This window comes from Phragmites australis, chromosome 2, assembly GCF_958298935.1.
Source record: "Phragmites australis chromosome 2, lpPhrAust1.1, whole genome shotgun sequence".
Taxonomy (NCBI): domain Eukaryota; kingdom Viridiplantae; phylum Streptophyta; class Magnoliopsida; order Poales; family Poaceae; genus Phragmites; species Phragmites australis.
In genome coordinates this window covers 43,972,917-43,999,676 of record NC_084922.1, presented here as the reverse complement: position 1 = coordinate 43,999,676, position 26,760 = coordinate 43,972,917, and the positions used below count along the sequence as shown (strand labels likewise).

General features: G+C 51.3%; 3 protein-coding genes across 7 annotated transcripts; 1 reads left to right on the top strand and 2 right to left on the bottom strand.

Moving 5' to 3' along the window:
• Positions 1-662: 662 nt before the first annotated feature.
• Positions 663-4,305, bottom strand: LOC133909110 (uncharacterized). Of its 5 annotated transcripts, none has more exons than XM_062351397.1 (4): positions 4,143-4,305; positions 2,223-2,361; positions 1,808-2,134; positions 663-1,599 (listed from the first exon to the last, which is right to left on the bottom strand). In XM_062351397.1, the coding sequence occupies exons 2-4, from the start codon at positions 2,358-2,360 to the stop codon at positions 958-960; spliced, it is 1,107 nt and encodes a 368-aa protein (XP_062207381.1). In that variant the 5' UTR covers position 2,361; positions 4,143-4,305; the 3' UTR covers positions 663-957. The 5 variants fall into 5 exon arrangements, with proteins under 5 accessions (XP_062207381.1, XP_062207383.1, XP_062207384.1 ...); XM_062351399.1 differs by having other exon boundaries at positions 663-1,596; XM_062351400.1 differs by having other exon boundaries at positions 2,229-2,361.
• A 4,772-nt stretch (positions 4,306-9,077) lies between these two features.
• LOC133909108 (protein ALP1-like) lies at positions 9,078-13,260 on the top strand. The gene is made up of 2 exons (XM_062351394.1): positions 9,078-9,783; positions 11,891-13,260. Exons 1-2 carry the CDS (start codon positions 9,654-9,656, stop codon positions 12,946-12,948), a joined length of 1,188 nt encoding a protein of 395 aa, XP_062207378.1. The 5' UTR covers positions 9,078-9,653; the 3' UTR covers positions 12,949-13,260.
• A 20-nt stretch (positions 13,261-13,280) lies between these two features.
• LOC133909109 (coatomer subunit zeta-3-like) lies at positions 13,281-16,091 on the bottom strand. Its single transcript, XM_062351395.1, has 6 exons — positions 15,907-16,091; positions 15,518-15,677; positions 14,528-14,675; positions 14,338-14,415; positions 13,640-13,724; positions 13,281-13,562 (listed from the first exon to the last, which is right to left on the bottom strand). The coding sequence occupies exons 1-6, from the start codon at positions 15,907-15,909 to the stop codon at positions 13,503-13,505; spliced, it is 534 nt and encodes a 177-aa protein (XP_062207379.1). The 5' UTR covers positions 15,910-16,091; the 3' UTR covers positions 13,281-13,502.
• Positions 16,092-26,760: the final 10,669 nt, after the last annotated feature.

Sequence of the window (26,760 nt, the reverse complement as noted above, 5' to 3'; positions counted from 1 at the left end):
AGAGGCTGTCGGAGGAGGGGCGGCAAGATCAGCGCTGATACGCAAGACACTCCTTTTTTTCTTCGCCTGTCTGTACTGTAGATGGGGGAACGGGAGGCTAAATGAGGATCTCACTCTCCTAATCATAGTTCTGTCCTGAATGTCATTCTTTTGCTTGTGGCCTTCTTAAGTTTAATGTACCAGTACCGAAAAGCAAGTGATCAGGGATTCCTCTTATTTTTGAACCATGGATCAAAGGTTCCATTTTACTTCCTATGGCATTGGCATATGGTATCTTGAACTAATGACAGACACAAGAGAAAAAGGCAGCATACTTTCTCGCATACTCAGGCATTAGAGGAGGTACTAAATTATTCCATGGCCAATTCAGAGAAGCACCGCATTTCATGGTTCCAGCATTTGATGACACTGATTGCAGATAGCTTCAACTGATCAAATGATAGCAGACGATTTAGTTTTCCTTCCATTTTTGAAGAACATGTAATAGCTTCAAGCGATATTACAGGAGTGAGAAATAGCACCACAGATTAACCAAGAGTCAAACAGACTGGGTATCATCTCACTTATTGTATCAAGGTAGATCTTTCATTCAGCAAAACCAAACCAGAAATGCATTTGGCAGCACACAAGGAAACAGGCAAGCCGACACAAAGCTCCCAAAATAGCTCGCAAAATGGTTCATCCAAAGTTGCACACAATATGTTTTTTCTTTTAAAGCAGACACAATATGATTGTTAAATAGCAATACAGCAGCATCAAATTACAGATGCATGAACTGAAGACCATAACAACATAACGACCGGTGGTACTGGAACTGTGGCACCTCTTATTACACTTGACTCGCCCAACAGACAGCTCAGTTTCAGGGACAAGCAAGGCAATTACATGACACTATAAGATAAAGTACTTCTGGCATAATCTCATCAGCGATTTGCCTGAATTTCATGCAAAACATGATCAGAAGCACATACCAGGGGTAGGCGCAGGAGAACTCCTAGTAGCTAAGCCCCCCATTTTTGTCGCTAGGGGATCCCATGCCTTGCCCTCAGTGTCGCTGCAATGCCCATTCATGTTTGGATACATAACACCATTTGTTGTAGAATCACCAGCACCCTTTGCAGCCAGAGCCCTCAGACGGATGCGCTCGGCCCTCGACCCGATAGTCTGACCAACGATGGAGGCTGCTATGGTGAATGCCATTGCAGTCCTGGGCATCACAACAGACTTCCTCAGCATTGCAATGAACGGAACAGCGGCATGGACAGCTGCAAACCACTGAGGGGAAAATTTCTTGGTATGTTCCCGCCACACCCCAAGAGGGATGTTTGCTGCCATTCCCAGCAGAGCAATGGCTACCATCTTGGCAGGCAGGGGCTGGGGTCGGAGAGACTTCACAAGGGCAGTTCGTGCAAGGGCTGCCCGGGCAGCAACCACAGCAGGTGGGCACTTGATCTTCATACCAGCTGGTGGCTGTAAAGCCTTGGCAACAAGGGGCAGAACACCACTCATTGCCCGGTAAGACCGGGCAAGTGGGCACTGGCCATTTTCCAGCCATTCGTTGCTCAACGCCTCGTGCGATGATGGATTGGTTCCTTTCTGCTGTAAAGAATACATGGAAGAGCGTGAGGAAACTGATCGAATAGATTAAAGCAAGCAGAACGCGATGCACTATGGTTTTCTGATCAACAACACTAGGCCATAGATATCGCCATGTAATGTTTGGATGGCAAGAAGTAGCATTTTATAAACATAGAATCAGATGCAAATGAAATGACAGAAATAATGAAAGGAAAGTGTCAGAACATACTTTCATGGAAGACTGATCTGGAGTCTTGGGCTTCTTGTGGGACTGATCTAGATTGTTGGGCTTCTTGTTCTGCCTTTTGCCCTTGCCATTGAAGAAATTAAAACCAAATGGTCCAAATGCTGATAGACTTATTGTTGCAGCTCTAGCAGCCAATGGATTAAACGGCAGAGCAGGTTCAGGCGTGGCATCAATGCTCTCATTGTGGTTCTCATCAGGCACATATGATCGTCCTGAAAGGGGAACTATTCCATCTCGTCCGTGAAAAAGCTTGAATGCTGACTCAAAGCCTGGCCCATCCTCAAAAATCGGACCCTTGCCTCCTCGGGCCTGCATAATAGCATATATTGTCAAGGAACAGATGAACCACTGACCTTGATCACTGCCGTCAACAAAGGCCATAAGAAGCAGATCTTACAACTACCGGCAAAGCAGAAGAAAATGACAAGGTTGTAGCTCCATTGATGTTTCTTAGGAATGGGCATCTCTCAACATCTGGATGACCAAAAACGTTCAGTGATGATTCACCGAGAAAGCTGCTGAAAAACATTTCCATCCTGAGAAAAGCCAAATCAAATGAGAATTAACCACGGAGCCTGGATGTATTTGATCCAGGATGAGGATTGGGAAAACTAATATTATGCATCAGTGATGCTAAAAGTAGTTTGAATGCCATCCAGAAGAGTAACTGAGGTCTAGGAAATTAACATACATAATTAAACATACTACGGCAGAAGCATGCCGAAAAACATATTATCACCTGATAATGAAAGAACTCAGACCAAGTTCCCAACACACAAACACGTGAAAGAGGGATGACTGGAGTAAGAATTAACATCTAATAATGTCTTGCAGATGTACATGCAAGCAACATACAGTAGTTTTACTCTATTGGCAACAGAAAATGAAATATTGATCCCTTGCTTATCATTAACCGTGATTTTGTAGTATCTTATAAGAAATATAACGAAAAATAAATGGTCATAACAACATTTGGTGGTACTGTCCATACAAGGAGAGCAATGTCCTAGAAACACTTATTCAAAGTCATGCTAGATTAATGCATGTATGTGTACTAAATATGGCACTAATAACTTCTTACTTCGTACATAACTAGATTTAAAGGCTACTAGGTTAGAGATGAGCAGAAGGCACATATAAGCTTTTTTATGCATATAAAGCAAACTGTTAAGATAGATAGGCATCCTAGTGCAGTGTGATTTAAACATTGCAATGCTATTATATAGACATGCATGATATTATCTACTGATGAATGCAGCAGCACCAACAAGAGATCTGGAGTTGTTACTGTGAAGCGAATACAGGCTGACACTTGGTTGCGGAGCGACAAAGACTATGGTCCTGGACTAATGTTTTTTATGAAGGGCCAAGCGCTACCATAAAAGAAGATTTGATGTGTGCTTTAAGAATGATCAGCGCCAAAGAGTAACCATGGACTGATTAGCTATTTTAGTTTCTTACATAAGCTGGTCGCTCCTAAATGGGAGTTCCTTTTTTCAAGAACACGTGAAAGACACGGACGCTCCTGCACAGGAGTTGGATACGAATTATATGCCAAAGCATTAGCCATATTGTGATTCTTCAACGGGCATACTAAACTCCTCTTCACCTCTCCTACATAATTCCTGTCTTTGCCGCCTCATCTCTAATCCGAGAGACCCTCATCAACTTGCAGCAAGATAAGTCTTGGATGACCATTACCCCAAGGTTACCACGGTTATCCTGGCAAATCACGAGCTAGAACCCACAGGCTAATCATGACAACCACACAACAGGCAGGCCTGCGTATGGCATGCGCCAATCGACGTGTTACCTTTAGCCCTTGTAAGGGGCACAAGGCTTGCCCTCGTCCACCATCGATTGGGCAACTACGCAAATCGCATAGCATGGCATCCGAATTAACCCCATTCCACACGCCCCTCTGGACGACCGACCGGCTCCCAACAGGCAAGCGAAGCAGATCCCTAAATTGCCTACACCTCACGAACCAGCAAGCCCCCAACGGATTCGATTCACGGGCACAAGAGAAATCAATCAGATCCGCCCGTGCCAAATCGAATCGATCGCGCCCTATTCACCCACCGCGTAAATCCTTCCGACCCCAGTTGGACCCCGATTAGTTCAAGCCTATGCCTACGAAGATCCCCACAGATCAATCAATCAACGAAAGCAGCTGCGAGTAACAGCAACCAGCACCCACCAACAAGACCTCCTTCCTCCTCGTCGTGGAAAATTGCGGGGGGAGTCCGATTAACAGCGACGAGAGGAGCGGAGGTGGGAGAAGACGGGGAAAGGGAGGCGTGTGGAGAGCAGTTACCTCGCCGAGTTCCTGGAGAGACTTTGCAGACCAGCTGAGGGAGATGAGCGCGGAAGAGACGAGAGGGGAATAGATGGATCGGTGGCGTCGTGTGGACAGCACGGCACGAACGAGGCGGGTGGAAACTGGAAGCGCGGCGGGCACACCACTCCGCTTTCCCTTCACCCACCACACGCCGTGACGACGACGCGTCAACGCCGCCCCCACCTACCGCGTACGGGTGCAAATTAATTAGGATTAGTATCACCAAAGTCAGAGTATAAATAGTATATATTAGTATCGTAGCTGTTATATCCAGAACGGACGTATCATGTTATGTACTACAGTATCTTTATAAATAGTAGAATTGCTATAGTATTTTACTACAGTAAATTGTGGTAAGGTATTTATCGGTGAGTAAACACCGCGAGCGGAGATCCTGAGGGACCTCTTTGAGATTCGGTCAGGAGACTGATTCTGGATCCACCTCGTACGTGGATTTAATGTGAATATGTGAGATGTAGGCGGGACGGATGATCGTCTGTTAGTGAGAGTAAATGATCAAGGGATTTTAGACAGTTTTGGATCGCACGGAGCGTAATACACTACTCCTGTGAGTATGCTATTAATGCTTTTGGAATAGCTCTCTCTGGATTTCTTATGTTACAAGGTTTTCAGTCTAAGTCTAGAGCTTTCAGTCTTGCTTCGAGCTTGGTGAACCTTTGCTCAGCTTCTCAGACTTCTAAGACCTGTTGCCGTATGCTCTTGCTTGTTCTCGCCTGTTAGGCTTGTTGCTGTCTATCTCCTTCTCCGGAGTGCACCCTCTTTTATCCTGTTGGGAAGGCTCGGTGTGCTCAGAAACGGGGGCACGAGTTCCCATGAGTCATAAATGGAAAGTAACCATCATGGGGCTGCAGTTTGATGTTATAGGGGGTTGAAAATGCGCCTTCGACTGGTCCTGTCGCTCATTACGCCAACTTTAGCAGGTGCAGGGGGCCCACCGGGCAGCTGCCGAACAACCCCGCATGCCCGCTCGGTCAGAGCGGGTCTGACACAACAGGGGGGCAGGTGATATGCCTCAAGCCCAGCGACGATATCTCTAAGTCGTTTCCTTTATTGGCCCCGCAGCATAACGCGCGATGGGATCCGTCGCATTAAATGTCTCCACGCCTTCCTGCTAGGCGGTGGCAGGGACTGACGTATTCAGTACGACAGGCATGGAGGAGTGGTTGGAAGTGACAGGCTATGCTCCCCTCTTAAATGCAACATCGGACCTCTCACCAATTAACACCTCACCGTTTAGCCCTTGTGGGGTCCACCGGCAAAGGGCTTCTCAGGTCCTCGGGGAACTCCGGGTGCTCGGAGACTACTGTTCATAGCCCCGAGCGTCCTCTCCCGGATATGTCTCTTTTCGAGTCCTCAGGGAACTCCGGGTACTCGGAGGCCACTGTTCATGGCCCCGAGCACCCCTCCAGGAACTGGCTCTACTCGGGTTCTCGGAGAACTCTAGGTACTCGGGAACAACTGTTTATGACCCCGAGCACCCCTCCCGGAACTGTGTCTTCTCGGGTCCTCGGAGAATTACGGGTACTCGAGGACCACTGTTCATGGCCCCGAGCACTCCTCCTGGAACTGGGTCTTCTCAGGTCTCAGGGAGATGGTCCCCGAGAGAAGGCGTCACGTGACATTCTGCTATCCTGACTCGGGACTCGGGGACCCCTGGTTCCCATGTCATCGACAGCAGGGGGGCAAGTGATATGCCTCGAGCCCAGCGACGATATCTCCAAGTAGTTTCCTTTATGGGCCCCGCAGCGTGACGCGCGATGGGACCCGTCGCATTAAATGTCCCCACGCCTTCCTGCCAGGCGGTGGCAGGGACTGACGTACTCAGTACGATAGGAGTGGGGGGAGTGGTTGGAAGTGACAGGCCACGCTCTCTCTAAAATGCAACATCGGGCCTCTCACCAATTGACACCTCACCGTTGAGCCCTTGTGGGGTCCACCGGCAAGGGGCTTTTTAGGTCCTCGGGGAACTCCGGGTGCTCGGGGACTACTGGTCATAGCCCCGAGTGCCCTCTCTCGGATATGTCTCTTTTCGAGTCCTCGGGGAACTCCGGGTACTCGGAAGCCATTGTTCATGGCCCCGAACACCCCTCCCAGAATTGGCTCTACTCAGGTCCTCGGGGAACTTTAGTACTTGGGGACAACTGTTCATGACCCTGAGTATCTGTCGGTGTATTCAGAACCAGGGGTCCCTAAGTCCCGAGGCCAGGCCGGCCATCCACCACATGTCACCACCCTGCAAGGTAAGAAAAAGCTAAGTCCCGGGAGAAGGTGCTCGGGGCCGCCGCCTCTGGTTCCCGAGCACCCTAGTTCCCCGATGATCTGCAGGGCCCAAATACTAAGAACGAAGTGCTCGGGATAGAGTGCTCGGGGCTGCACGTGGCAGCCCCCGAGGACACGGTGCCCCGAAGGTCCCACCGAAGTGCTCGGGAGAGAGTGCTCGGGGCTGCACGTGGCAGCCCCCGAGGACTCGTGCCCCGAAGGTCCCACCGAAGTGCTCGGGAGAGGGTGCTCGAGGCTGCACGTGGCAGCCCCCGAGGACTCGGTTCCCCGAAGGTCTCACTCGAGTGCTCGGGAGAGAGTGCTCGGGGCTGCACGTGGCAGCCCCCGAGGACTCGGTTCCCCGAAGGTCTCACTCGAGTGCTCGGGAGAGAGTGCTCGGGGCTGCACGTGGTAGCCCCCGAGGACTCGGTTCCCCGAAGGTTCGCACAAGATCATTCAACAACCCGAAGGGTCCCGTCGTCAGGGTGTCATCCAGTCAAAGGCCCAATGCCGCATTTAATAGGCACGCGCGGTCTGACATCCAGACATCCTGACATTCTCAGCTGCCCACGCCCCAGTGTCAGACCCTGCCATGCACTGGCAGGGGGGCGTGGGTCCATTAAATGCACGGGTCCCGTCCCGTTTCATCCAGGTGCCTCGGGATAACGTTGCCAGAATCGAAGCGCTCGGCCTGCCACCCTGCCCTGGCAGAAGAACAAGACAGGGTGGGCGCACCGGGCACCTCTGAGGCTGCCCGGTGGGCCCCTTTCATGGCGCCCAGAGGCTTCCGCAGCGGCTGGTGGTCGAATGCGCGCCGCATTTCTCCACCGCCCCTGTCACTTCGCCAAGATGAAATGATTACGCCTTTCTCCGTGGCACCTTGGCATTCGCGTCCCCTCTTTCCCATTCAGGATATGTTGAGGTCGGCGCGCCTATAAAAGGAAAGGATGGAGAACACTAAAAGGGAGAGGAACAGCCCCCGACCACAAGACAACCAAGAGACCAGATAACCAACAATCTCCGGCGAGCCAGGCCAAAGATAGATCAACAGACACTCGAACCAGCTCAAGTTAAGCTGGAACATAAGAGCCTCAAGCTCTTTGTAAACAGTTCTCCCCTTAGAACCAGATACCTCCTTGAAGAATCCCCTTCAAGGATAAATATAGCGCTCATACAGGAGTAGGGTGTTACGCCTCCGTGCGGCCCGAACCTGTCTAAAACCCGGCGTACCCACTAGCCATCGCATTTATTTCCGTTCCCGCTTGTTTTCCACACAAGCTTTTCCAGGATCATCCCCCCGACCGAATCTCTAAAAAGGGGTCTCTCGGGATCCCTGCGACAGGAGTTCACTCTCCGACAGTATCCCTCCCGGAACTGTGTCTTCTCGGATCCTCGGGGAACTATGGATACTCGAGGATCACTGTTCATGGCCCTGAGCACCCCCTCCCGGAACTGGGTCTTCTTGGGCCTCGGAGAGATGGTCCCCGAGGGAAGACGCCACGTGACATTCTGCTATCCTGGCCTCGGGACTCAGGGACCTCTGTTTCCCATGTCACCGACAGTACTATTCATATAGACTCATATTACTGTGTATTTTGGTGATTTTGTGAAATAAAATCAGAAGATGCGCATCCAATTAATTAGTACTCGCCAATCCTTTTTATTCCACTAATAACACTACTTTTTTTAAAATTAAATAATTTAAAAATAGTATTATTTATTAAATTAAAGGGTCGGTGGATAACTAAAATTAATTAATTTACACGCTGCTGACACGTGATGCCACGTGGCGAGCAGGCTCAGCTCGCTACCAGGCCGGGCCTGCAAGCCTCACCACTGGATTTTTTTGTTGTGACCCTCACCAAATCAAGGTTCACGGAGAGCAGAGACTTTTTTTTTTAGGATACAGAGACGTTCTTTTTTACAGAACGGATTTACATATTTATACTATGGGATTAAATGAATTGAGCAGACACCATAAAAATGAATCAGTATCATGCAGAACAATGAACAGTGCTTTTATGTGTACACCGATCGAGTCAAAGGGTTACTACAAGCAACAGTATTCTCTTCGAGCAAATCCAAATCCCGACCAAACTAAAATCGTGAAAATTTGCCTGATTTTACCACATCGAATCCCGAATCATTTTGTGCATGAGTTCACGTCTTGGATTGAGCGTTGGGTCACTACAAGTCCAAATTAACTGTTTTTAAGCAAGAAGTCCAAATCACCTTGAAAAGCATTGCTCATAATTTAACCATCATGTACCCTACGAGAAATACCAAACCCGTCATCAACAACCATAAAAGCCCAACAGGACATCGATCAGTTCCATGTAACATGTATGACTTTTGCCCCCTTATTTTAATACATGACATGCAGTTCTGTGCGTATTCTAAAAAAAAATCCATTCCTTCATGTGGGAGGCAACTCACCAAAAAATCTTTTCAATAGAACACTTTGTTTTGCGCCTGTTGTTTTTCCGAAGTTGCAAAGAGCACAATAATTTTCTCTCTTCTCACAACACCTACACATGATCAAATTTTAGGTGGTGCTCACAAATAAAACTAACAATTAGTAGCTATTTCATAGAAGTTGAAAGCCGTGATATGGTGGTATGTAAGGGCATTGGCAGACGTAGGATAAACTGTTAAAGGGGCTTATCTTCTTCTCGCTCTTCTAGTTATCTCCTCTTCTTCCTCGTTCTCTTCTTCTCCATCTCATCTCTCATTCCTCTCCATGAAGCAACAGAGCATAAGGGGGACTCCCGAAGATCCGCCCATGTGTAAGGGTGTCGCACCCTGCTACGTAGCTGTTGAACCCGCCCCTAATAAAAGTAGACCATATATATGAATACAATACCACTCCATTTGATTTGACCCAACCAAACAAGCCTCATCTCCAAGCCAATCTTGCCAAGATCCTCCTTGCATTGCATGCCATCTCCCATTTCCCACATACACAAGAAGTTACACAGAAAATCGAAGCTGAAGCAGAAACAGGGGCTGTTTACATGGCACATGAGAATGGCCGTGCTTAACAGGCAATAGGAGCCACTGCATAACAACAGGCAACGGCAGTACTACTTCTACCACTCCTCTGTTTAGGAGCCAAACACCTTTCAAGGCTAAAGTCGTTTGAGGAGGGGTTGCTGCTTTGGTTGCCTCCTTTCTTGCTTTCTTGATCTCTCCGGAGTTCAGCTCGTCATGGCACCGTTGAGGGGGGCCAAGCGGAGGAAGCGCCAGCCCGAGAGGGCCTCGCCGGCCCAGGCGCCGCCGATGCCGCCGCCCATCGCCGGCGATTGGTGGGGCGCTTTCTCCCCCAGGCTTGCAGCAGGTATACATCCTCCTTTCTGTCTTCCACCTCCCCGTCTCTGACCACTGTGCGCTTTTGTTCCTAAGAATCCTAACCGTGCCCGTTTCTTGGTTCTTGGGCCGCTGCAACCTCGCAGCCGCGTGCGCGTAATCTTGCAGCGGCCCCCGGTAATGTGTGCTGACCTCTCGCGTTTAGGATTGTTCGTGCAACGGATTCCGCGGTGCTAGATCAGGAGAGCCGTCGCTGAATTTGCACTGCTTGTATGGCGTGTGCGTCCGGCGCGTTGCTTAATCTGCTCTCACGGTGCCCCTTAATCCGGATGGTTAGCGTAATGAATCTGCTGTTTGCTCGCGGTTATTGGAGCTGGTGGGCATCAGGCTTGTGCGGTCTACAGAGGCAAGAACCGCCGGGCGGCGTATTCTAGACTCAGGCCACGGGTATTGACGTGGCATATTGCTTTGAGGGCCTGAACACCAACAGCTTGTGAATGCCACAAGTCTGATGATATCAATGCAGCAGTTTGTTTGGGAGCACAATTGGTTTTGCCATTTGAGGGTCGGTTGTCTCGTCGTGTCCATTCCAGATCTGTGGAACTTGGGTGCAGTGGTGTTTAGGCGTGTTAATGCTACAGATGGTGTTGATTTTGCACATTTTGCCAACTTAATCCAAAATCTGTTGCTTGACTGTTGATGTCAATGTATCGTGAGAACTAATTCTTTTCTGGCTTGAAACATATGAACTGAGTTCCTCCCAATAAGGAACAAAATGAAAAAAAAAAATCCTGAAGAAACACTAATACTTCTTCAGGACTGCGATGGATGGTGAAGCTTGTTGAGTCAACAATAGTTAGCTGTTAATTTTTTTAGTGAATACTGATATTTCTGTTCATGGATAGTTTTCCCCAATTCCATAGTCTATTTTTATTTGGGCGTAGTGCATTGAAGGTTACCTAGCGATTTAATTAATTACATCCACAATTTGGGTATAGCTGCTGTATTTTAGGTAACGGTAATTGGCTGCTAATTTGGAAGATGATTCATGTGCCTCTTACGACATAATTACATGATTTGAGTGATGCACTACTAGTTCAATGAGCTTAAAAAACTTGTTGGAGGAACTCCAGAAACCATTGCACTTGATGCTAAAAAGAAAAGAAAGAAACTGTTTCAATCTGGAATTTACTATCATCAGGAAACAGATAATTACATTGCTTGGTCTCATTTGTACAGTTGACCATAAATTTGATGTGATGGATCATCCTAGCAATATTTACCATTCATTAGACAATCTGATATAATATGGCGCATGAGTATAAACTGCAGATATCAGGGGGTGTAGCCTCCCAAAAGATGGTTGCCTAAACGCATACTGTAGATGACTATAGTAATCAACAAACTGTAGCATTCTCTTTTGGTCAGACCTATGGCAAGCCCTAAGAAAATGGATTTTAGACTTTCTCTAGTGCCAGAAGTGTTTTCTCTGCAATCCCCTTACTGTTAAAAATGAATTGAATCATTGGGAAGCCTTTGTGCTGACAGAAAGCATATCAATTCCCGTTATGAATGGTGATATTATCAGAGTTTCAAGTCACTGCTAAAAAGATACAGTTGAGTTACCAGTTCAAACTCTGATGCAGACCGAGGCATCAAGTATGATTTAATCAGATGGTCACATGAAGTGTCAAAGCATGATGACTTTGCTACCTATTATAACTGTGCAGTGTGTTTTCAATTGACGATTTTCTCCTAAACCTTGAATAAAGTATCTTGTGCAGTCACACATACAATTTTGTCCTGCAAAAATAGCTTAGCCTCTTCTGATAATGATGGCAAGAGCATTCATACATTATAATACCTTATATTTATCTATGATCTGCTAGATTGTTTTGCATGTCCCACTATTGCAATGCACTGCTTTATCTTGACATTTCCTGGCCATCTTCTAAAACATTTATATTCTATGTTTTAACTCACTGTAAAGTCTTACACATGTTCTTTGCCCAAAACTATGGAAAGCATAAACTTAAATCATTCAGATTTTAACCCTTTCTTGTTTTTCACTTGTTGTCTTTTGCTGTGATATTAGATTATGATGTCTTTATCTATGATTCAATCTGATCCCTTGACAGGACAATTTTCCAAAGAGTGCCAAAACTTTGAGTCAGTCTTTAAGATGTCGAGGAAGACTTTCGACTACCTTTGCTCTCTGATTAAAGGGGACTTTACAAGAAAGACACAAAGCTTCAGAAACTTCAGGTTTGGGGACAAGGTGATTCTAGGTGTGGAGGATCAAGTCGCTGTTGCTCTTCTAAGACTGACCACCGGCGAGTCACTTTTGAGCATAGGAACACGTTTCGGGATGAACCACTCAGCCATCTCAAACATCACTTGGAAGTTCATTGAGTGCTTGGAGGAGCGAGCCACCGGTCATCTGAAGTGGCCTGACCCCGAGGAGATGGCAACCATCAAAGCAAAGTTTGAAAAGATCCAGGCCCTCCCCAACTGCTGTGGCGCCATAGACACAACGCACATCCTCATGTGCTCTTCAGCTCAACCTAACAGCAATGTCTGGCTGGATGGTGAGAATAGGAACAGCATGGTCCTGCAGGCTGTTGTCGACCCTGACATGCGGTTCAGAGACATCGTCAGTGGCTGGCCTGGGAGCTTGGATGACTCTTGCATCCTGCGTACTTCAGGCTTCTACAGGCTCTGCCAGAAAGGCGCAAGGCTGGACGGGCAAATGGAGCTTCCTGGTGGATCAGCAGGGTCAATGGTCAGAGAGTACATCGTTGGGGATGCAAGCTATCCTCTCCTTCCCTGGCTGATGACTCCATACCAAGAACATGATTTATCTCCAGAGAAAGCGGACTTCAACAAGCGGCACGCTGCGACAAGAATGGTGGTGCAAGGTGCCCTGGCCAATCTGAAGGAAAGGTGGCAGGTTCTCAAGGGAGAGCTATGGAGGCCGGACAAGCACCGGCTGCCGAGGATCATCTACGCCTGCTGCTTGCTCACCAACATAATGATCGACCTTGAAGATGCCGTGAGGGATGGGATGCCGGCATCGCACAACCACGATGACGGCTACAGGCAGCAGGTCAGCAATGTGGCGGACAACAGCGCGGTCACGCAGAGAGACCTGCTGTGCCAGTACGTTAGCAGTCCCGGCAGCAAATTGCCGGAGTGATTCCGACCCTTCAGTTTCTTACTGTGTTTTTCCCCCTTTCTCCGACATGATACAAAAGGTACCAATAGGCGATACAAATGTAATGCGGATTTCGTTTTTTTTTTTAGATAATGGATTTCGGTTATTTAGGATATGAACATTTTTGGTCATTGTAGACTGAAATAGTGAAATTAGCAGACATGAACGTCTTTAAGCTTGTAAAATCCGGCTTTAATATCTTAGCATTGACATGTCTATTGGAGAAAATTGCGGATCGCAAGCAGCGTAGCAGAGCTGCTCGATTGCGCTACATCCAAGGGCTGTGAAGTGAAACGACAAGAACAACTTCACCGTGCATAACCTTCTTAACGAAGACTTTGATCACCAGTCAAGCTCCACCAAAAAACTGGTAACAATATGTCGACAACCACAGCAAAGGATCACCAACTCACATACAATGATTCAAGAAATCTAGTTCCTTCCTCACAAACTATGTAGTGCTCATCTACAGCAGGAAACATGAGAGTTCGAGTCTAGTTCATCGTCAACAACTCAACCCCAAGGATGCCACGCCATTACTTGAGGAGAGACCTCGCAAAGTGTTCCCTTGCTGTTGCTAGGGCCTGGCTTATCGTCTGCACGTAGAAAATAAAATAGGTCACCTGGAACTACAGAATTATCAGATTAACTAAACAACAGTGCTGTAACATACCTGCTCAGTGAACGATCCAGCTCCTTCTAATCCATGGCCTGACACCTTCTCAGCAATCACACCTGGATCTGTTTCCAGAACAATCCTGCACAGCCGTTTGACTATAATCAACAAAATATTTACAAGATCAAAATTCACCAAATAATTAACAGTCTAAACATAAACATTCTGCATTATAGCACTTCTGCATCAACTGGGGTTGCTCTGTTCATGTCCACAACAGCTCAAGACATGCATTCCACAAAGTTATTTACCTCCATAAATAGGTAATCACTGCACTGCCCATATGAGGGCACCATTTGTAAGCACGTTAACAAAGTACTGCACTAGGCGCAAATCAGATGAGGAAGTTTCTTGACAACAACAACAGCAACAATATAATCATTATCTGTAACCCTCCGATGAAGCATCACCAACATCAGTCCTTCCTCTATTCTCGCCTTCAACATAAACTCCACATATGTGATAATTGTCAAATTAACAATGCTACTTGAATTCCTATATAATGATACCAACACTAGAAAATTGCAAACAACATTTTGCAAGTTTCACAATGCTACTTGAATTCCTATATGATGATAGCAACACTAGAAAAAACAGTACTTGCAAGTTTCATTTTGCAATGTTAGGAGAAAAAGAAAATCGCAAACAATAAAATAAAAATAACAGAATCTTAACATCTGCGAGGCAGGAATTACCCTCCATCAACAACTTCGTCAAGGCATAAAAAGATAAGATCCAGGTTTTCAAGTGCGGTCCTTTTGTCCACATTGTTTCTGGAACCGAAAAACAGAGACCAACTTTGATTAGTTTAACAAGAGCAAACATTCTAACAGAATCGAACAGAATAAAAGACAAGGTGCAACAAAAAAAAAAGTTAGCAAAAACCTGAGAAGGCGGCCAACAGCATCAGAAAACCCCTGAAGAACAGATGCTAAAATGAGCTCATTCTCCTCCTCTCCTCCAGTTACAAAAAGATGTAGATCTCCGATGAACTTGTACACAACGATATGACCATCAAACATTACTATCTCAGCTGCACACAGGAAACAGAAAAGAATTCTGGATGAATATAGATGGCTGACTTGAAATAAACAATCTAGCATGTAAATTACTTTGCTTTCTCATGAAACGGAATAGGAGTTTATGGAATTACAAAAAAAAGAATTGATGTTTAACGGAGAGAAGCAATGCATTTAAAATTGGCACCAGACATCACTTGAGAACAGCATATTTAGTGAGAAAGTGCATTATTTCACCACAATTTTGTATACTTGGTGAATGTCAAGAAAAATAACAAAATCCTTGAGTACAACAGAGCATAATATTCTTCTGCAAAATCAATGGGAAACTCAAACATTATAGATAATATTTAAACGTAATTGGCAAGAATACATAAAAATCGCAATTTGCAAAATACATTGACCGCAAGGCAACATACTGCGGATCAGAAGATCTGAAATGCGAATGGATGACTCATAGGATTCCTTTATATTGTTTTGCTTTCTTTTGGTTTGGCATTTCTTTTTATTCACGTACAACTTGCTCAAACTAGGTGGCTTCCTTAAAGTCGGGTAATAACTAATAATATATCAAGATTTCCTGTGGTTTAAAATGAATGAATTGACTTCCTCGTCGAAATTAGCAATGCGCCTCATGAATACACCACCAGAACTTGACAAGCTAATTTAACCAACAGTAGTGTAAGAGATCCAGGTACATCCGCTCTATCGTGATAGCTAATCAACCTTACCAGGACGAAGGTGGCCATTCTTCACATGACATAAATTTTTCAGATAAAACACAATATTGCTTTTGCTAGGAAGCACACAATTAGAACAAAAGTACACTGTGCTCAAAGGTTTTATGGCAAATCACCTTCTGTTCTCGCACCCGTTTTCTGGGTTTTTGTGAAGACTGCCTTCTCGAAAGCCAGCTTGGAGGACAGAGAGGGCCAGTCATCGCTGTAATACTTCACGGCCACGCGCTTCCCTTCCGAATCCAGCACAAGAATGTTCTTCACCGAAGGGCAAGACCCCTGCACGAGCAGTGAACGAAACCCAACAGCTTGAGCAGTCAATTCAAGTACGCAAAAAATCTGGAAAAGCGAATTACAGAAAGGTCAATTCCGCGAAAAAAGATAGGGAAGAAGCAAAAAAGCCTGGATTTCTTTCATATGTTCCTGCTCATAAACCCTAACAAAATCGAGGAAACAGAGACGCGAGGGGTAAAATTTTGCCAGAAAGGAGGATGGAGGCAGGGATTACCATCTTGAGGGAGCAGATTTGCGAGGGCAGGCAGAGAGATGGGTCGTTGATCGTGTCGCCAATTCCTGCGCAGGTCGAGAGGAGAGCTGGAGTGGGCGACCGAGACGAAGACGAAGGGGAAAGGAAGCGTCTGAAGCCGGGCCCCAGTTTCTCTCTCTCTCTTTCAGTACTCGGATCATTCAAGACAGCATGTGAATGTCTCGTAAGAGATCACGTCAATCAAACGAGTGACAAGTGGGGCGGTTTTCGATAGTATTAAGGATTTCATACGAAGTAAGTTGTTAGAAAAGTTCGAGTACCCTAAAAGATACCATACGATCATAATAAAGCATCAGACTATAGTCATAAAAGGTAGAATTTTTAAGAATTTTAAGAGTAAATTGTACAGAGATTATCACTTGAACTGTTGAATGCCAGACTAGGATGATTATCTGACGGTGAAAGATTTTTGGAATGATTTCGTGAAGTACAAGGATTCAGAGGAAGAAAAAAATAAGTGAAGCAAACAATACCAACTTCAAAAAGAACTTATACCCCTACAATACCGGCTTGCACAGGTATGTTACGAAAATTGACGAGTGGAAGAAGATAGAAGAAGACGTAACTAAAAACGGTGTCACACTTGTAACGACTGAGTGGATTTCCCGAGCTAAGAACTATTTGTATGGGAGATGGGTTACTTTTACGATTGATGGAAGCTTATGCATCAAAAGCGAACGAGAACTGGAAGTCACGCAGAAGATTAGAGATATCCACGTCCAGTGTTCCTAGGGCTCCTTCCAAGCAGATAGGGAGAACAACGAGCTAACCTTGGTACTGAGAAATAAGGAAAATACTGTTCGCACACGAGGTAAGGGTTTGAAGCCTTGGAAGGTCAGATTCGAACAAAACACTGACACTGACAAGAAACAAAGAAAAGAAAATATTGATGAAATGATGGGCATTCTAAAAGAAGAACTGCAAGATGAGAGATAGATGATAGACGCAAAAATAGCAGCAGCTATGCAGCAAGCCAGGGAGCAAGTCAGGCAAGAGCAATTAGTCAGCACAAATAATGATTTGTTCACGAGCCCTGGTGGTCCCTTGAGAAGCTACATGTCAATGGAGCTTCTAGGAGAAACCTTAATCCGTCATCCCGTGGATGACATCACAGAAAGCATACCATTCAAGCTTGGCATGCCTACTTTGGGTGTTCCCACCATGGTGGCTAGGGGTCTGGCTGAGCAATGGGTGGAAGGGACTCTCTTTTTGACAGTCATTTGATATCACAGGGATACGCTAGGTTATACGTGAAGATGCGGGCGAAACAAGGCTCTCAAAAAATGTAGGCAATTACGTCATGTGGCGTAAGCACGATATATATATTTTTGATGAAAACACAGACGAGTATGGGTCTAGTTCAGAGTCATCGAACCCACCTAGAAGATCTCCGCCTCCTCCGTTATCGCCTCCACAACCACCCAAAAGATCTCCATCTCCTCCGTCATTGCCTCCACAGCCACCTAGAAGATCTGCACCTCCTCCAACGCCTCTATAGCCACCAAGAAGATCTACAACACCTTTACCACCACCGTCTATCCCTGTCGGTGTATTCAGAACCAGGGGTCCCTAAGTCCCGAGACCCGGCCGGCCATCCGCCACATGTCACCACCCTGCAAGGTAGGAAGACGCTAAGTCCCGGGAGAAGGTGTTTGGGGCCGCCGCCTCTGGTTCCCGAGCACCCTAGTTCCCCGATGATCCGCAGATGCTCGGGAGAGAGTGCTCGGGGCTGCACGTGGCAGCCCCCGAGGACTCAGTTCCCCGAAGGTCCCACCGAAGTGCTCGGGAGAGAGTGCTCGGGGCTGCACGTGGCAGCCCCCGAGGACTCGGTTCCCCGAAGGTCCCACCGAAGTGCTCGGGAGAGAGTGCTCGGGGCTGCACGTGGCAGCCCCCGAGGACTCGGTTCCCCGAAGATCCCACCGAAGTGCTCGGGAGAGAGTGCTCGGGGCTGCACGTGGCAGCCCCCGAGGACTCGGTTCCCCGAAGGTCCCACCGAAGTGCTCGGGAGAGAGTGCTCGGGGCTGCACGTGGCAGCCCCCGAGGACTCGGTTCCCCGAAGGTCCCACCGAAGTGCTCGGGAGAGAGTGCTCGGGGCTGCACGTGGCAGCCCCCGAGGACTCGGTTCCCCGAAGGTCCCACCGAAGTGCTCGGGAGAGAGTGCTCGGGGCTGCACGTGGCGGCCCCCGAGGACTCGGTGCCCCGAAGGTTCGCGCAAGATCATTCGACGACCCGAAGGGTCCCGTCGTCAGGGTGTCATCCAGTCAAGGGCCCAATGCCGCATTTAATAGGCACGCGCGGCCTGACATCCTGACATCCTGACATTCTCAGCTGCCCACGCCCCAGTGTCAGACCCTGCCATGTACTGGCAGGGGGGGGGGAGGCGTGGGTCCATTAAATGCACGGGTCCCGTCCCGTTTCATCCGGGTGCCTCGGGATAACGTTGCCAGGATCAAAGCGCTCCGTCGGCCACCCTGCCCTGTCAGAAGGACAAGACGGGGAGGGCGCACCGGGCACCTCTGAGGCTGCCCGGTGGGCCCCTTTTATGGCGCCCAGAGGCTTCCGCAGCGGCTGGTGGTCGAATGCGCGCCGCATTTCTCCACCGCCCCTGTCACTTCGCCAAGATGAAATGATTACGCCTTTCTCCGTGGCACCTTGGCATTCGCGTCCCCTCTTTCCCATTCAGGATATGTTGAGGTCGGCGCGCCTATAAAAGAAAAGGATGGAGAACACTAAAAGAAGGAGAGCGACAGCCCCCGACCACAAGACGACCAAGAGACCAGACAACCAACAATCTCTGGCGAACCAGGCCAAAGATAGATCGACAGACACTCGAACCAGCTCAAGTTAAGCTAGAACATAAGAGCCTCAAGCTCTTTGTAAACAGTGCTCCCCTTAGAACCAGATACCTCCTTGAAGAATCCCCTTCAAGGATAAATATAGCGCTCATACAGGAGTAGGGTGTTACGCCTCCGTGCGGCCCGAACCTGTCTAAAAACCCGGCGTACCCACTTTTCCTTGCATTAGGGTGATCGTCTCCCACTAGCCATCGCATTTATTTCCGTTCCCGCTTATTTCCCACACAAGCTTTTCCAGGATCATCCCCCTGGCCGAATCTCTAAAAAGGGGTCTCTCGGGATCCCTGCGACAGGAGTTCACTCTCCGACAGCTGGCGCGCCAGGTAGGGGGGAATATCCCTGGATTGTTTGTTTCACTTTTTTCTCCACAGGAAAAGATGGCCGGTGGGCGTCGTCTCCAGCGTTCCGGCTCCACTTCCAGTATCGGAGCGCTGCCCCACGACCGAGAAAGCCCCGTCGCTGCTGCGTGCTCGCGGCAGCCGCCATCCACGCGCGCGGTTTTTCCCGCCCAAGGGGATCAAGGCGCTGGGCCCATCAGCGCCGCTGCCGCTGCCGACGTACTTTCCGACCCCCAGCAGGTGGTCGGGACCCCGGCCGCCAGGTCCGCCTCTGGACCACGTCGGGTGCCGCCTCGGCGCAGGCTCGCTTTCAGTGAGGCCAGCCCAGGGAGCGCGTTGCTTGCAGCACATGCTCTCCTCAGACACCCGCCCGTTCAGGCCACGCCAAACACTCCGGAAGGCCGGTGGATGCAAGATGTCGTCGCTTTGGTCGGCACTGCTCGTCGCCAGGTGCAGGCCGGGAGTCCTCGCACCGCTTCTCAGCACGGTGCCGCCAGAGCCGGCTCCTCAGCGGGCAACACCCGCACGGGCCGAGGGGTCTCCAGGCGGAGCGCCGTCCCCCTGGCCATGTCCGAAGCCCGGGACCTTCGTTTGCACCTTGACGAGCGGAGGGGCCACGAAGATGCCCGAGTCACTCTCGAGCGTTAGCGGGAGACCCGGCAGGGGGTTGGGGCAGAGGACCAGGCTTCCTCTCTCCCGGCCCACGACCACCGGGGATCCCCGGCTCGCCGCTTCTCGCCACCGAGAACCCCCGCTCGTGCTGCGGGGTACGGCACCGGTTGCCGTGCCTTCACCACCGAGCTCCGCCGGGTGAGGTGGCCTTCCAAGTTCCGCCCCGAGCTGCCGGAGAAGTACGACGGGTCCATCGACCCCGTCGAGTTCCTCCAGATCTACACGACGGCCGTCCAAGCGGCCGGAGGCAGCGAAAAGGTGATGGTAAACTATTTTCATGTTGCCTTGAGGGGTTCCGCCCGCTCTTGGCTTATGAACTTACCCCCAGGATCTATCGGCACCGGGGATGACATGTGCTACCAATTCGTGGCCAACTTTCAGGGCACGTTCGCACGTCCCGGTTTGGAGTGCAACCTCCACGCCGTCCAACAGCAGGAAGGGGAGACGCTACGGCGGTTTATACAGCGTTTCAGCCAGGTTCGCAACACTATTCCGCGAGTGGCCCCCCATGCTGTTATTGTTGCTTTCCGGCAGGGCGTCCGTGATGAGCGGATGCTCGAGAAGCTAGGTACGCACGAGATCGAGACCCCTGCGGAACTTTTCGCACTGGCCGATAAGTGCGCCAAGGCTGCGGAGGCCAGGGCGTGGCATGCTCCTCGCCCCGCTTCCGATCAGCCAAGTTCTTCCCGCTCTGATAAGCGGGAAAAGAAAAAGAGAAGGAAGCGCGAGGCCGCTCCCGTTGAGCTAGCCCAAGTCCCCGCTCACAGAGAGCCGCAAGAGCCCGATCACCGGCAAGAGCGACGGCCGGGTGTCGATCGGCGTCCCGTCAGGTCCCCTGCTCGGGCTCCTCCTCGGGCCTCTGTGCCCGCGAGGGCCCCGGCACCGGCTAGGGCGCCAGCTCCAGCAAGAGCCCCGGCCCCTGGCCGAGCTCCTGCTCCAGCGAGGGCCCCCGCTCCCGCGGGGCCCGAGCCAGGTAAATGGTGTCCCATACACCTGACCAGATGGCACGACCTCACGGAGTGTCGTACGGTCAAAGGACTCGTAGAGCAGCGCCAGAGGGAGCGCGACGAGTCCCGCGGAGGAGGCGATGCCGAGGTCGTCCCCAACAACGCCGAGCTCGGCTTCCAGGAGCCCGAGCATACCGTCGCCTTCATCAACGGGGGCGCTTACACACCCTGCTCGCGCCGTGGCATCAAGGTCATGCGACGCGAAGTATGCTCGGCAACCCCGAGCGAGGAGGCCGCAAGACCCCTAAGGTGGTCGGATGCTCTGATCACATTCAGCATGGCTGATCACCCCTCCAGTACTGCAGCCGTGGGACGGCTACCTTTGGTAGTATCCCCCACTGTCTGCAATGTCAAGGTCGGCAGAGTGCTGATCGACGGTGGCGCCGGCCTCAACCTCCTTTCCAAAGAGGTTTTTGAGAAGCTGCAAGTATCCTCCCGACGCCTAAAGCCGTCACTCCCCTTCTGTGGAGTAACCCCCGGGCACTCCCTGCCCCTCGGGCAGGTTGAGTTGCCTGTCACGTTCGGGAGCCGGGACAACTTTCGCACGGAGTGCGTCCTCTTCGATGTCGCGGAGCTCCCTCTCCCCTACAACGCCATCCTCGGGCGTCCGGCGCTCGCCAAGTTTATGATGGCCGTGCATTATGCATACCTTACGGTTAAGATGCCCGGCCCCGCAGGCTCTATCTACGTGATCGCTGACTCCGGCGGCGCTGTCTCCTGCGCCGAACAATCATACATGGCTCTGGTCTCAGCGCAGGCCGAGGTTGATGGCTCTTCAGGGGGCCCGGGACCCTCTTCATCCAGACCCCGACTCGCCGTCGACACCTCTGTTCCAACGAAGGAGGTCGAGGTGGGCGAAGACGCTACCCAGGTTGTTCGTATCGGCAGCGACCTGGGCAGCAAATAGGAAAGCGCGCTCGTCGCCTTCCTCCGGGCTAACGTGGACGTGTTTGCCTGGCAACCGTCCGACATGCCCGGGATCCCTAGGGAGGTGATCGAGCATCACTTGGCTGTGCGTCCGGACGCCCGCCCAGTGAAGCAGAAGGTCCGGCGGCAGGCGCCAGAGCGCCAGGAGTTTATCCGCGAGCAGGTCCGCAAGCTCCTCGACGCCGGATTCATCCGAGAAGTCCTCCACCCCGACTGGCTAGCAAACCCAGTCATCGTCCCGAAGGCCAACGGCAAGCTTCGCATGTGCGTGGACTACACCGACCTTAACAAGGCTTGTCCTAAAGATCCCTTCCCCTTACCTCGCATTGATCAAATCGTAGATTCAACTGCGGGATGTGATCTTTTGTGCTTCCTAGATGCAAACTCTGGGTATCACCAGATTCGCATGGCCGTAGGGGACGAGGAAAAAACTGCTTTTACTACCCCGGTGGGGACTTATTGCTACATGTCAATGCCTTTCGGCCTGCGCAACGCTGGATCATCCTTCCAGCGCGCCATTCGTATCACTCTTAACTCGCAGGTTGGCCGCAACGTCGAGGCTTACATCGACGATCTCGTGGTCAAAACCCGAAACCGCGCCACCCTGCTCGAGGACCTTGCCGAGACTTTCAACAGTCTCCGCTCTACCCGCCTCAAGCTCAACCCGGAGAAATGTGTCTTCGGGGTGCCGGCGGCAAGCTCCTTGGTTTCTTGGTCTCTGGCCGAGGAATCGAGGTCAATCCGGAGAAGATCCGGGCCATCGAGCAGATGCGACCCCCGGTTCGACTCAAGGAGGTCCAGCGCCTCGCCGGCTGCATGGCAGCCCTCGGGCGCTTCATCTCCAAGCTCGGGGAGCGAGGGCTCCCCCTCTTCAAGCTTTTGAAGAAATCCGGTCGTTTTGACTGGACGTCGGAAGCCGAGCAGGCCTACCGCGACTTAAAGAAGTACCTTACCTCGCCACCCGTTTTGGTGGCTCCCTCCCAAGGTGAGCCCCTACTACTTTATGTTTCGGCCACTCCATAGGTCGTGAGAATAGTGCTGGTGGTGGAGCGCGACGAATGTTTGGGGCCGGGTGCTGGGTCCCAGCTCCCAGAGGCCCCCGACCGTTCACTTATCCTCGCGGCTCCCCCTGGGCAAGGGGTCGAGCCCGAACACACTGCTCTTCCCAACCAAGGAATCGAGCCCGAGTGCCCGGCCAGCCCCGACAAGGTATCCCGCCGGGTACAGCGACCGGTGTACTTCGTCAGCGAGGTCCTCCGGGAGGCCAAGACAAGATATCCCCAGGCGCAGAAGCTACTCTATGCCGTGCTCGTCGCCTCCCGAAAGCTGCGCCACTACTTCCAGGCGCACAAGATCTCGGTGGTTACCACTTATCCACTGGGACCCATTCTCCGGAACCGGGAGGGCACCGGGCGCGTTGTCAAATGGGCGGTTGAGTTGGCGGAGTTCGACCTACACTTCGTCTGTCGCCAGGCAATCAAAAGCCAGGCACTCTCCGACTTCTTGGCAGAATGGACGCCCGTCCCCTGCGTCATCCCAGAAGAGATCTCTGCCTATCCTGGGCACGACGCGCCCGGGTACTGGGTTATGCACTTCGATGGCTCCCTCTCGCTGAAAGGCGCAGGGGCCGGAGTGGTTCTCACCTCCCCAACGGGTGAAGAGCTCCGGTACGTCGTACAGTTGCAGTTCCGCGCATCCAACAACATGGCGGAGTATGAAGGTCTCATCGCCGGCCTCCGGGCTGCGGTGGGGCTCGGGATTCGTCGCCTCCTGGTCAAAGGGGACTCCCAGCTGGTCGTCAACCAGGTTTCCAAGGAGTACCAGTGCACGGATCCTCAAATGGCAGCGTACGTGGATGCAGTCAGAAAGCTCGAGAGACGCTTCGACGGCCTCGAATTACGGCATATCCCTCGCCGCGACAATGCTCCGGCCGACGAGCTCTCTCGCCTGGCCTCCTCACGTGCGCGCGCCCCTGCCGGAGTCTTTGAAGAAAGACTCGCACGGCTTTCCGTCCTGCCTGCCGAACAGGATGAAGGGGAAACCTCGAACTCAATTCAGGGGATCCCGGCGGTACCCTCAGTGGGAAGCCCCGTCAGGGCGCCGCCGTCCGGCGAGTGCGCTGTGCTCGCCGAATGTTCTCAAGATGCCTCGTGGATGTCTGACATCCGAGGGTACTTGAAAGAAAAGTTCCTACCTGGGGATGAGGCGTCTGCCGAAAGGGTTGCTCGGCAGTCCAAACGCTATGCCATAGTAGACGGGGATCTCTACCGGCGTAGCGCAGGAGGTGTCCTCCTGAAATGCATCTCTCGGGCAGAAGGCGGCGATCTTCTCGCTGAGGTCCACGAGGGCGAGTGCGGTGGCCATTCATCGTTCCGCACGCTGGTCGGGAAAGCCTTCCGGCAAGGCTTCTACTGGCCTACAGCTCTCCAGGATGCTTCCGAGCTGGTTCGGCGCTGCAGGGCGTGCCAGTTCCATGCAAAGCAGATTCACCAGCCAGCTCAGGCTCTCCATACCATTCCCCTGTCATGGCCTTTCGCGGTCTGGGGTTTGGACATTCTGGGTCCATTCCTCCGAGCAGTCGGGTTCTATGCATACCTATATGTCGCTATCGATAAATTCACTAAGTGGCCGGAGGCGGTCCCAGTCATCAAGGTGACCAAAAACACGGCGCTCCAGTTTATCCGCGGCATCACTAGCCGCTTTGGTGTCCCCAATCGGATCATCACCGACAACGGCACCCAGTTCACTAGTGCCTTATTCGGGGACTATTGCGAAGATCTCGGCATTAAGCTTTGCTTCACTTCCGTCGCTCATCCTCGGAGTAACGGGCAGGTCGAGCGCGCCAACGCGGAAATTCTGAAGGGCCTCAAAACCCGGACCTATAATGTGCTCGCTAAGCACGGGAAGGGATGGGTAGACGAACTGCCAGCCGTGCTGTGGGCCAATCGGACTACGCCAAGCCGCGCCACCGGGGAGACTCCTTTCTTCCTCGTCTACGGCGCCGAAGCAGTCCTCCCCTCCGAGCTCACTCTGGGCTCCCCTCGAGTGCATGCATACTCTGAGGGTGAGCAGGAGCATCAAAGGCGCGACGACGTGGACTACCTGGAAGAGCGCCGGCGGCGTGCTGCTGTCCGGGCGGCTCGGTACCAGCAGAGTCTGCGGCGTTATCATCTGCGCCATGTCCGGGCCCGGTCTCTCGAGGTGGGGGACCTAGTTCTCCGACGCATCCAGTCGCGCGAAGGAATGAATAAGTTGTCCCCTGTGTGGGAAGGTCCCTTCATCGTGATCGCGGTCCCCCGGGCAGGTTCTTTCAGGTTGGCGACGGAGGAAGGACAGCCACTCCCGAATCCGTGGAACATCGAGCATCTTCGACGCTTCTACCCATAGATGGTCGTGCTCGCGGTTCAGGTTAGCAAGGCTGGGGGCTTCTCCCCGCCCGAGCAGTCTGAAGGCTTCGCCCCGTGGGGTAAGTCGCTGTCGCCCAACCTTGTAAATATTGCACATTAAGTTTTTCAATAAGCAATCGCTATGTCAAAATACTTTTTCTGGATTCCGTATGTTTAATCTGTCTGGTGAGGAGCTCGGTTGTGCGAGAAAAAGTTCGCTCTCTCTTTTTCCCCGCTGACAAAAGAATCCCGATCGGTATGCATGCGAGCAGTCGCCGCTGACTTACGTCCGCCATGGTAGGCTGTGGTGTTCGGTGTCGTGACAGGCTCCCGGGCACTACCGAGTTTCGGGGTGCTCCGGGTAATCCCATCGCTCGAGCTGCTCGAGTAGTCCGGAGCTCGGGCCCCCGGGGCGGGCTGTCGGTGCTCGGTCTGGTCTGTCATACCCGGGCGCCACCAAACCATAGGACCTCTGGGTTATGCCTCTGCCCGCTCTTGTCAGCCGATTTGGGTGTTCGAGAGGTCTCGGGTCGAAAGCAAGAGTAGTCTATAACAAGTACCGCACTGGCAGAGCGCACCAGACAAAGAAATCCTATTTTTTCTCTTAAGTCACAGGCTGGCGATCGCGAGCAGCTCGGCCGCGAGGGCTTCAATGCCCCGGTCTCTGGTCGGCTCCAAGGGTCCTCGGGTGGTCCTACCACTTAGGCATGGGTGGTCGAGATCACCCGACCCTAGGAGCCTCGTATGCCTCTGGGCGCTCGGGCGCTCCGTTGAAAGAATCGAGTCCCCGGGCACCCGAGCTCGGAAGCACATCCCTCCTGGATCGATGAGCCGGAAGGCCGACAGCTGTCCGGTGAGTGGTTATATTCAGACAAGTCTGCTTTAAGTAAATTTATGTCCTCGAGTCACTCTCGGGGGCTCTCGCGGTTTAATCTGTTCGGCGAGGTAGCCTCCTCGCACGCAAAACCCTGCCGCGTGACTACTTTTTCCCAGAACGACAGAACGGTTTGCAGAAAAGAGTAGCGTGCTTGCGATAACGTCTGACCGAAGCCCTTCGTGGTGGTCGTGGTGTTCGGTCCGCTTTTAAGGACCCCGAGCACTACCGAGTCCTCGGGTGCCCTGGGTAATCCTATCGCTCGAGCTACTCGGGTAGTCCGGAGCTCAGGTCTCGGGGGCGGGCTGTTAGTGCTCGGCCTGGCCCGTTTTAAGCCCGGGCACCACCGGACCGCGAGGACTCTTGGTCACATTCTCGCCCGCACGCGTCTCCCTTCTACTAACTGAGTGGTCGCAAAGTGAAAAAGTGTTCATCAGACACGACGTGTTCCGAGCGGGATCGATCCATCTCCCGGGCAAGGAAGTCTGTGTCTTTGTTCTTAACTTAGGCGATGCGGATTCGCGAGAGCTTGAAGGCCGACTGTGCCAGCAACAGCGATCAAGACAACTTCATCCTCGGGGACGGGAAGGTCGGGAACGGCCCGACTGAGTACTCCCCGGGACTTCGAAGTAAAACATCGGAAGAAGCGTCGAACACATAGAGAAACTGGAGTTGCGAGCCCAGGGAAAAACAGCCATTTAATATTCACAGGATATTTCCAAGGTATTTTCTAAGGGTTCACTCCTACATCTATAA